Below are 12683 nucleotides of genomic sequence, written 5' to 3' on the forward strand. Positions count from 1 at the left end.
AAAAAATTTTTTATCTTTAAAAAAAGGTCGACGTTTCGGCCATTTCGGCCATCCTCAAAGACAATCTTAATACAATTTTGGAACTACATCATTAAAAAAAAAATTTATGCAGGCTATTCTGCTCAGGTTTTAATTTCAGTCCACAATTATCTTATTTTGTCAATGCGTCACATTAAATTAAAAATTAAAACTTTTTATTACAGTCAACATTCTCTATTATAATTTATCACAACAATCCTAGTTAATTTAACGGTAAAATACTATTTAAAAATATGTTATATAACTAGTTATAAAAATGATGAAACTACTGTATACTACAGTTACTGCTACAAATATTGTAACTAAAAAAAATATTTTTTAAGTTTATTGTCCTCAATGTTTATTTTATTATACTTATTAATTTGTCTACTGAATTGTGCGAACTGAACTGAGCATCGGGGCTATCAACGCATCTTCAAAAGGACCAAAATCATCAGAAGTGGGAGAAAGGCAGGATGACAAGGTTAAAAGAAATATAGAACAAAGAGTTAAAGCGCAAATAATAGGATAAACCTGTAAAAAATAATAAAGCAGAGCCATATTATAATAAATTTCTACCCATTTTTTAAAAAAATTAAAAGTGATTCATGTCTTTCATTAATGCTTAATTTAGGTGACGAACTAGGTCAGCAGCTGACAAATTACCATTTCCGTTCAGTATAACATTATATATAAATAAAACAACGGTAATATTTGGAGAACTCCAGGATAATATTTGGAGAACTCCAGCATAATATTTGGAGAACTCCAGCATACCTCGTAAATCGGAACAGGTAACCCTGGAGGACTGAGAAAGGTAATATGAGGCAATAAAAGCCATATTTGCGGCTCGTTCACAATATTGGCTTCCATCTTGTTCCCTTTCTCTTCATGCCTTTATTAAAAAATACTAAGCCGCTTCTCCAGATGTCTCTGATAAAACAACATTCACTCCTACTCAACTCACTCTTTTATTGAAGGAATGATAACTAATTTTCTACTATCTTCACATCAGTAATTTTCTTATATATTTTATTTAATGAATTGTTTAAGATATAGAAAACTTTTAGGAATGAAAAGTAAAGTAGTCTAAATTGTTTAAAATTTTTTATTAATATATTTATAAGTATTACTTATCGTGGATATAAAGTTACTGATGTTCTTACTCCATTTCATGGCATAAGATGCGGTAAGACTTGAGAAATAATTAGATTCAGTTCACCCTTATATGCAATAAAGAACCATTCAACACTATAAACGACTTGATTGTAGAAAACGATTGCCATAGATTTCAGTAATAAAGATAATTTAGATGGCAGCGAGCTAAAACCCGAACTTTTTAATGGGTAAACTTTTTATTTTGTTTTTGTTTAATCTTGCTTGCATTGCTTTCATATTTTTTTTACTATTTTACTTTTTGATAGAAATAAAATAAATAGTAGAAATACAATAAAAACGAAAAAAAGTAGAATCAACTTATTATAAATTTAGCCTTTATTGATAATACTGTAAATATTTTAGCTACTCGTGTAACTTTAAATGTTATTGGTTATGATCCTAAAAATATACCGAAGGTATTAAGAAAAATCTTACTCTATTAGACATTTGCATTCCAAGAAATTAGTGAACTATGGTAGTCTTTTTAAAATCTGTTTATATGGGGATCTACTCATAGAAATTGGTCAAGTTACAAATATTAAAATAGTTTTACCGTTTTTTTTTTGTTTTTTTTGTGTGTTTGTCCTGTTGAACAGGTGTTTTTGTAGTATTTTTATTTACAAACAATGCCTTAAACTATAAATTCTTATAAAAATCTTTTTATAGATCTTAATTAAAACTATAAGGCATATTTGTTTTAATGGATATAGTGCGAGAATTTTGGTAATGATTTGGTTGAATATCGAATTTAAAAAGTTCGTTAAACATTTGAATATATCAACAAGAAAAAAACTTTTACTAGTATTTTAGAAATAATAATTTTTATTTATTTGTTTAACTTCCTTATAATATACTACAACGATAAAGTAAATAAATGTTGTTTCTGAACCTGAAGTCTCCTTTGGGAAATATACAGTAAGTACAACATGTGATTCCTATCCTTTTAGAGCTCCGTGTTTACTTTATGTCAAGTGTCAGCCGATGTACAAAATGACTCGGACATCGAGTACACCTGCAATAACGGACAGGTAATGTGGATATTCATCGCAGAATTGTGTAGTTTGCGCCTGTGTATTATTGCTGTTGTTGGCTGTTTGCGTTGTGTTGTTGCATGATCTGTGTTGTTCCTTTCCTACCTAATCCTCTGCCCGTCACTTCATCGGTCTATTAGTGTTTTGATCCTTCAAAATCAATTACGAGATTGAAATATTACAACATATCTCATTAACTGTTAAAAGTTAGATAAAATCATTCACAGATTCCTTGCTTAATTCAGTTAATTCAGGCTCAAATTGACAGTTTAAGCTTGAGATTGTAATCTAATTTTAATAATGTTGAATTGTGGCTTAAAATTTCACTCACTTTAAGTTTAGCCGTTCTGTTAGTGATGTAGTAACATTTGTAACAAAGATGGTGATTGGCAGAGGATAATAGATAATCACCGATGTCCTCCAAAACTTTGATAGATTAAATTATATTCGTAGAAATACAACTCTAGATGGATCTTTTACATTAAACGATTTGTAGAACAACTAATCACAATCAAAGCACATTAGTTTTTTGCACAAATAAGTACTTCACAATAAGAAGTACATTTAAATAACATGTTAATTAAATTTAATTATTGTGGTTTTGTGAGTTTGATTGTTTTGCAAAGATCCATCCATATATACATTTGCTGAATCTTATATTTGTAGTTTTAAGATTGTATCTATATTGTTATTTATATAATTTGAAAGAGCAGTATTATCTTTCCGAGGGTCCAGATTATTTTGAAATCCATCAATACATTTAAATACGTTACTGAACTGCATAATTACTTTCTGTTACTCCGAACGTAATGGATTTTTAGAAAGTACAGCGAATTTTTCCTAAATATCAATCATTTTTGTTCCCAAGTAAGTTTTAGTTGGAAAAAAGATCATAGATATCAATAGAGAAAGCTTTTGTTCTCTATTGAGATCTGATTTTTTTTCCAACTAAAACTTACTTGGGAACAAAAATGATTGAGATTTAGGAAAAATTAAATTATATTCCTAGAAATACAACTCTAGGTGGATCTTTGATATTAAACAATTTGTAGAACAACTAATCACAATCAAAGCACTTTAGTTTTTTGCAGAAATAAGTACTTCACAGTAAGAAGTACATTTAGATAACATGTTTATTAAATTTAATTATTGCGGTTTTGTGAGTTTGATTGTTTTGCAAAGATCTATCCATATATACATTTGCTAAAACTTAGTTGGAGTTGCTGAAGTTTTAGTTGGAAAAAAAAATCACAGATCTCAACAGAGAAAGGTTTTGTTCCATTTATACTCAATAAGAAGGCTGAGCTATAAATCCCAAACATTTCTGATTCTTGTAATTGTATGAATGACGAAGAATAAAATTCCAAATTTATTGCAAATCATAACTCTCTTAGTTGATAATAAAATCAATATATACATTAATGACTGAATGATGTCGACAGACAATATCGAATAGATTAGAAATCGATGGCATAAAATTGGTGCTACGATACAGTGATCGATACAAAAAGTTCATAAATACTATAACAAACAGCATATTGATAGAATTTATATTTTATCAGATGAACAATTTATAGCAATCTGTTTTGTATTGTCTCAGCCTACTGATTTTTTTTTAAATTATTGACGTTAATTTTTGAGTTTTAAATTAATATTTAAAATATGCAAATAATTTCTAGATTATTTTGAAGATTTTAATAATGCAGCTAGGCAAAACTTTTAAAAAGACAAATTTCAGAATTAAATAAAATAAGTTTTGCTAAGAAAATAAAAATAAAAATAGTCCTTGATCTTTTTTAATATCAAACAATAGCATCGGTGTTAAATAATTAAGAATTATTAGAATTTTATATTTTCTTATTTAATAGGTCAAGTAAATATTTTTTGAATGGAAATCCTCAAATATGGTTGTATTCTTTAGAAAATGGTACATTCCTGATTGAATCTTATGTAGTTGAACTAAGATCTACTCTCTAGCTCAAACATTAAATAATATTCTAATGATATAATATTAAAATAAATTGTAAAAAGCTTTAAATTAAAAAAAAAATAGTAAGCTTTTTATTGGCGATATATAATAATTTTGGAATGTATAATATATAAGATATACAATTGGATTATATAAATTTATTCGATCGTCAATGGCTATTGGTATTTGATAATTACTAAATTTTTACTTAAGATTAATGTTTATTCAAGAGAAATGACATCAAAATATTTTTTTTTAACAGTTTGGTCGATAAAATTGTTCATTCAGTACTTGTGATATAAAATCGAACTGTGTTAAATTAAAACACTTGATACATTTTATTTAAATTTTACTACTGGCTGAGATAAAAAAAAATTTTAATTATTAAATAAATCAATTTTATCCAAATCAGTCTCAACACTTTATTTATTCATTTGTCCAACGTTTCGGCCTTTCCAGCCATCTTCAATATAAAATTCCTTACTCACATTAATTTATATTTTCTATTTGCAGGCTATTCTGCCCAGGTCAATTTCTTTATTTAAAGTTAAAACCTCTTTATTTAAATTTTAAAACCATTCATTTATTTTTTCTATAAGATTGTCCACAGTATAAAACCCACGCCATATAACAAACCATTTATATCTATTTATGGATATAAATGGTTTGTTATATGGTGTGGGTTTTATACTGTGGACAAACTTATAGAAAAAATAAATGAATGGTTTTAAAATTTAAATAAAGAGGTTTTAACTTTAAATAAAGAAAATGACCTGGGCAGAATAGCCTGCAAATAGAAAATATAAATTAATGTGAGAAGGATTTTTGTATTGAAGATGTCCCTGAAGATGGCTAGAAAGGCCGAAACGTTGGACAAATGAATAAATAAAGTGTTGAGACTGATTTGGATAAAATTGATTTATTTAATAAATATTACCTTGTCTCAAAAATTTTTGAAATAATATAATTAAAATTTTAATCACATTAGAATAGGAAAAATCAAGCGAAACAAAAATTTCCGTCCAAATTATTAAGATTTACTCAGTTAGATGGTTTATTATACATAATTTATTTCCTTTGAATAATTAATTAAATAAACTGAGAATCATTAGAAAACATGCAAACCTTTTTACTCCAGGTCATATTGTATGGTATAGGTCAGAAGCTGGGAATTATTTATTATTTCATCATAATTAATTTACCATATAATAATAATTAAACAAAAAATAATATAATTTAATTTTTAAGGTAGTTTGTTATTGTTTATAATTTACACAATCTTCAGAAAAATGGGATTAAATATGGACATCAAGAAGAGGAATATTAAAATCAGTTCATATTCATTAATAATCACTACCTTAAACATTGAATGAAAAATTCTTGTTCAAACCTAATTTTTTTTAAGCTTCTTATCTATTTATCGATAAATATTCCAGCTCACCACGTCACTGGTAATGAACCAGTTGAGGCTGAGTAAGTGCGCTTAGGAACTGGGTATAGGAACTCTGTCATAAATTCATTAAAGAGCCCCGATAAATGTACAAGGTACATGAAGAGCTATTCATTTTTCCCCTTTGTGCTGATATATGTATTATATAACGTAAACCAACTTTTCTTATTAAAAAATAAAATCTTCCAATTACCCTTATAGTTTAAATTAGCTCAGTGAATGACTACTATTGTGTATTATTATAAAGCTTAGACAATTTAGAAGGATAAATGCAGACCTTTGGAAGGAAAATACTGCTTGTAATTGAGTGCATGGCTTAGAGGTACCCGTAGAGGGTCAAGGCGTAGCCAATAACTCCGGCTGATACAGGTAGTGTGTACCACACCAGCTGTGCATCATCTATGTACCATACCCTACAGCCTATGTACCCCAAAGCTGTGCTATACCCTACAGCCTATGTACCATTCCATCTTGATGCTATACCCTACAGCCTATGTACCATTCCATCTTGATACTATACCCTACAGCCTATGTACCGTTCCATCTTGATATGCTATACCCTACAGCCTATGTACCATTCCATCTTGATGCTATACCCTACAGCCTATGTACCATTCCATCTTGATACTATACCCTACAGCCTATGTACCGTTCCATCTTGATACTATACCTTACAGCCTATGTACCGTTCCAGCTTGATCCTATACCCTACAGCCTATGCACCATTCCATCTTGATACTATACCCTACAGCCTATGTACCATTCCATCTTGATGCTATACCCTACATCCTATGTACCCTTCCAACTTGATACTATATCCTACAGCCTATGTACCATTACATCTTGATACTATATCCTACAGCCTATGTAACATTCCATCTTGATCCTATACCCTACAGCCTATGTACCATTCCATCTTGATCCTATACCCTACAGCCTATGTACCATTACATCTTGATACTATATCCTACAGCCTATGTACCATTCCATCTTGATACTATACCCTACAGCCAATGTACCATTCCATCTTGATACTATACCCTACACCCTATGTGCCATTCCATCTTGGTACTATATCCTGCTAGGAGGTCAAACAGTTTACTGTATCTTCGTCTCCCTTTTTTTTATCACTTCACCTTCATAAGATTCAGTCTCATTCTTCCTTAACATAAATGCCTTTTTATCCCACTCCACAGCTTTCTATAGATTCTCTTTCACAGTTCAAACACCGAGGGGATTTCATGATATATCCTCTTCGTGCTAATTTTTTTAAAAAAATATTTTCCCTTTATATCAATTATCTATTTCTTATATGAATAATATACTGCTAAGAAAAGGCTAAGTTTATTTTATATGAATATGAAGTCCTTGACTTTTACAGATTATAATACTTGAAGCAGGTAATTAAACCTGTGAACATTACTAAAACTAACAAAAACGACCTAATAGGCTTCGTTATTATTATCCTATTCCTTGGGAGTTTCTAGAAAAGTAGGGGATAATATACAAAAGATCTAAATGCATCGAAGTGTGGAAGGATATCCCCTCCCTTTAGTTAATAATGATAAAACATAAAGCTTCAATACTGAAAACTTTTGATGCTCTGGAACTTGGACATTGAAATTTATTTTGTTCCCCTGGTTTCCTTATTTATCTGTTTTATTCACTCAATTAGGACTTCAGGAAGAGTTCCTGGTACTTTCCCAAAGTGTCATTCAGTCAGTTATAAACCACAATAAGCTTCCTGTACAAGGAAACTCCTCCTAAGTGGGAACGCAGATTCCCTGGATACCTTGTATGTTTAATGTCGTTAACCCTCATTGCATCTCATAAGGAGATATATGTTTCAACATCTTTACAAAGGATATAAAGTTAGCCACAGAAACCTCTGTGATTAATGATAATTGTGAGAGCCAATATTCCACATGTACGCTTCTCTTTTCCATCCTATACCCCCAGATTGTCTTCTTCTATATTTTATGTCTTCTACAACCTTAACATACTTAAAATCATTCGAAGAACCGATCCTTGTTCCTTTCCCGTTGGATCCTGACCTGTTGAAGGATGTAGAACCCTAACTAACCTGACGACAATGCTCTGTGACAGTATGTCGCTGTTCTTCTTCCGGCTGCACGCGGTGCGGGCGCGCCGGCGAGACATGAAGCCTAAGAAGCGGTCCTCGGGGCTGATGGTCGGGTGCGCAGGGACACTCCCGATGCGCAGACCCAACATCAACTTCAACAACTCCAGCCTCTTCGAGCGTCCGCCGCCCAGCCCGTCCGACTCACTCGATGAGGTTGCCTTCAGGATACCAAGGTATTTGATATTATATAATTTATTACAATTAAAGGGAGGACAAACCAAAAAAAGAAAAAAAATTGTTCGGATAGTATTATAAGATTCCAGTGATTAAATAGTCAATGTTTCACTCGTTCAGAGTACAAGAACATAAAACATCAAAAACAAACCATCAAATAGAGAAACAACATCACTCTAAGACCATTCAGCACCTTCCAGGTTCAAAAAGTGATATGACCGTTTGTCGCTGAGAGAGTTAGATCATAAACATTAGCTGCCTCGTTACTGAAGTGGCGCTGGTTCTAATCTGGCCTCAGAGGTTCACTATTAGTTTTTCTTTTACTTTATGATGTTTAGAATAGGTTGGTTACCTCTCGATAATCTCTCTCCCACCATATGTCAGAAATCCCTTTGAAGTAGGTCATATTTTTTTTAATTTATTTATTGATATTTACAACTGTATAAAAAATACAAAAAGCAAATTTGATCACAATGACATAATGATAATGATATGATACAGCATGTGGAGAAAGTACCCAGTAATAGAACTCTAAAAATACTCACGAGGCCATCTTCTTAACAGGCCCCTCGGAGGATTGCCAGGAATAGAAGAGAAAGCAAGGTTAGAAATTAGTGGGTTTGGGTGGTTATTGAGTTTATAATGGAAGGAATGATATCGGGTTAGGGCTAGATCGGTTACATAAGGAGCAGTTAGGTCTTTATGGATGACTTTATTAGTAATAAAATAAAAAGCATTGAGGATTTTACGAAGGATTTTGGATTGTAAGGATTGGATACGAGTGGAATTCGAAGGTTTATTGGAGCCCCAAAGCTCATCTCCGTATGTCCGATGGGCCTTATTATTGTCATGTAGATTAGTCTTTTGTAATGAGTCGGAAGTTTTAACCGTTTGTCTAGTAAGAGCTGTAATAGTCGTTTCGTGTCTGCGTGCAGTTTCCTGTCTTTTCAGTCTTGTGTGAGGATTCCAGGCTAGGCGTTTGTCAAGGTGTATTCCAAGATAAGGAATCTGTTCTACAGGGGTAAGAGCCATATTATTAAAATATACTATAGGGGAGTCGGCAGGTTTACCACGAAGAGTAAATGTGATTTATTTTTATCCTCTTATTTCGAAACCATTCTTCGAGGGATGTGATATGGGACTGGAGAGTTTGGGATGCAATCAAAGGGTTATGGGGTTACACTAACTGTGAGCACACATGTGTCATAAACATATGTGGTAAGGATAGTAAAAAAAATTAAATGTTAAATTATCATAATTCAATAAAATGGTTCAGTCTATAGAACTTTCTCTTTTTGTGAGAGTACAAAATTATTATCAGAAGAAGATGGTCCTAAGTGCGGTAAGAAAAGATACACAAATAAACAAAACTTAATTATATGTGTCGACGTTTCGACTTGAATTTAAGGTTCTTCATCAGGGCTGAAAAACAATAATTTACTACCGGAAAAAAAGATGATAGCCTGTATTTATGAAATGTTTGATTTCATGAAATCATTTTTGGAGTCTTCTAATACAATCCGAATTATTTGTAATATTTACCCAGTCTATCCTAAGGAACATTCACAGAATTATCGTGAGGAATTCTACAACGACATGTTGAGGAACAATTAAAGCTTGAAGGAAAGATTTGAATTATTATAATTATAGAATCTTTACTAATATTCTATTTAAGGTACAAGTCCAAGGAACAAGACGATCTTCAACTATACGGATGAGTAAGTACAAATTTTATGCTTTCTATTTAATAATATTTAAGGTTTTACTGCATCCTATATTCATTTTTTATTACCTCTTTGAATATTTTATTTTCTTTTACAATATTAATTAATTGATATTAGAATAATAATAAACTTGTAATTTGTGATACCAAAATCCTTGAATTATTTTTTATTTTTATTATTTTAATTGCATATTTGTAATTATCCATCAAAATCGAAATGGAATTAAATAATCAATTTTTGGTATTTGGTATCAAAATTAATTTGGATATAAATTAGACATTTATTTTTGGCTCGTCTTCTATCAAAGACCTGAAAAGACACAAAGTGGGTATGGCACGTTTCATATCTGAGGGCCAATGGAAAATAAATATTAACTTTCTGAAGTAAGAATCGAACCTAAAAGTTTTGAAATCTAGCAGCCTTACCACAACGATTTCGGTCGAGAGTCCTATTATATTTTATACAAATTAGAACTTTACATTAACAACTGAAATTAAGAGATTCTAAACGTTATTTATCTTACTATAAGATAAAAGTTTGTTACTCGTGGCAACTAATGGAACAGGTAACTGATATGAGTAACATGTTTCGAGTAACTGATACGAACATTAATCTGCTATCTCCTTATGTTTTTTGGTCCATTAGGATATTGCTTGAAGTGTAGTCTGGGTTCTAATATCACCTGGAACATCTGACCTAGTTCTTTTCTATATCAACTTTCTCAATTGCAGTCTTTTATCTGTAATCAAATTGATGTGCATATATAACATTATCATACTATGTATGGATTGCAGATTAAATGAATAGATTTTAATATAAAAGTTGTAATTAGAAGTATTAGTTTTTGTTCTGTATTACATGAACGACATGGTGTGGCCCTAAGGTCAGAAGGGCACAGCAGGATAGCTATGTTGAGAGGGCACATCGAATTCATTATCCTCAAGCTTAATTTACGTTTACATTTTTGTTCATGTTATATATGAAATTATTTTAATTGAAATAACACAATATATCCTTTTGCATGTGTGCTATGGAGATGAAGGCATTTAATTAGTTTATTAAGGGTATACTAAAATTTTATTCATGAGAGAATAAAAATTTAAAAGATATTTGAAAAGAAAAACAGAAGTTTTTATATTTTTGAAAAATATATTTATCTACGAAAATTGGTATTTGCATACGAATAAAGACTGTAAACATTGTTTAAATAGTAAACATTATCTGCAAAATAAAGATTATAAACATTATCAGTATAATAAAGATTATAAACATGATTTATATAATTAAAATTATTAACATTATTTATATAATAAAGATTATTTGTATAATAACAGGGCCGCCTGTAGCTCAGGTGGTTAGGCTCCGGTTCGAATCCGGACTTTATTTGAGTGGCGGTCCCACAAAATGAAGAACTCGACCCCTCACCGTGGTTAGGAAGTTTAGGACTCCAATAGAAGAGATTCTAGGCCAAAAAAAATAAATAAAATAAAAGATTATAAATAAACATTATCCTTATAACAAAACGTGTCCGTAACATATTACTGTCTTATTAAATACTGTATCTCAAAAAGCCTTATGCGACCATAATGCTTGCGATGTGTAATAAGGATTCATTTAAAAAAAATCAGGCTCTGGGTGCCTTATTAGTAACTTTTTCCAAAAATAAAAAAAAATCGAATTACGCATAATCACTAACAAAAATCTTAGAATATGATTCACTTACTTAATGATTATAAAATTCTGTAGAAACCGAAACAAAATTAATTTAAATTGGACTATTATTACCGTAGATTTGAACTGGACAATAACTAGATCCATAAGTAATTTGTAGTTATTCTGTGTTAGTTTCCATGGAAACCTCTTTTATCTAAAACTTAACCTATAAGAGAATAGATATAACTCATTGATGACTTTATCTCAACATCAACAATGAGTTATCAACTGCAATTATTTATTATCACTCAAAATTATATAAACAAAATTACACCCATGATTTTTTATTACAACACTATGAAATGATAAATATTTGTATAATAGTTTTACATTATTGTGACGTAATCCATAGGTCATTCTCAAAACTACAATCCCCACTAAGCCCTGTCACTTTAATACAATATTTTATATGCATACAACATTAAAAAGGAATTGTTGAAATAATTTTATTTTTATTTTGTTTCTTTTCTTCTCCTATTTTTATTTTCGGGGCCTGTATTTTAAATAAAATTTCCTGCATTTTAAATTCTAGCAAAGTACTTGTCATACTTTCCTTTACGCTCACTATTTCAAACTAAAAATTTCTAGTAGAAAATTAAGAATGAAAACAAAGTTGTTAACAATAGATTTTACGTACAGGACATTGGATACAATTTTCAGTTTTTAGATACAGTATTAAGTTTTCAGGAGAGCTCTTTAACAGATTTTCCTCTCGTAGTGAAAGTTAACAAAACAATGTTTGCATTAATGATAAAGTAGATAATAATACCCTATTAGCGTTTTCATTATTAGAAGATAATTATACGACTGAAACTTTAGGCAAACACTGAGTTGGAAGCTGATCCTTAACATTGCTCAATCTTGGGTCTTGACTTAACTCCAGCTTTCGGTATTCTAACACTTAAACTTAGTAATTGAATGGTCTACTTACTAGTTGTAAAATGACAATCAATTTAAGTTGTAGTTTATATTATTATTATTATATATTACCTTAGGGGGAAAGAACATTTTATCACAAATTTTGTTCTTCTGCATATTTTTATTTCACTGATTTTGGTTGACCCGCAGGCATTGATTAATATCAACTAGCCTTTTTGTTAGGAGAGTGAAAAAAAAGGAAGAAACTCCTATATTTTAGGCTTAGTAAAAAATAAAAAATAAATTTTATTTTGAAGGAATTTTTTTTTTTTTTTTACTTTAATTATATTATTTCAAAATTTTTTGAGACAAGGTAATTATTTATTAAATAAATCAAAAATTAGTATCCAATTCTGTCTCAACACTTTATTTTTCACAAGTCCAA

At 30.3% G+C, this 12683-nt stretch overlaps 1 protein-coding gene across 13 annotated transcripts in view; it reads left to right on the plus strand.

Moving 5' to 3' along the window:
* The first annotated feature begins 7735 nt into the window (after nt 1-7735).
* The window catches only part of SLO2 (slowpoke 2), a 471240-nt gene continuing 466292 nt past the window's right edge, over nt 7736-12683 (plus strand). For all 13 annotated transcript variants that reach the window (XM_067050782.1, XM_067050783.1, XM_067050787.1 and 10 more), the window contains exon 1: nt 7736-7942. In XM_067050782.1, coding sequence (XP_066906883.1) covers nt 7785-7942 — 158 coding nt within the window. In that variant the 5' untranslated portion in view covers nt 7736-7784. The remainder of the gene's footprint in view (nt 7943-12683) is intronic.

Source organism: Halyomorpha halys, unplaced genomic scaffold (genome assembly GCF_000696795.3).
Source record: "Halyomorpha halys isolate HHAL.00 unplaced genomic scaffold, Hhal_1.1 Scaffold333.1, whole genome shotgun sequence".
In the NCBI taxonomy this organism is placed as follows: Eukaryota; Metazoa; Arthropoda; class Insecta; order Hemiptera; family Pentatomidae; genus Halyomorpha; species Halyomorpha halys.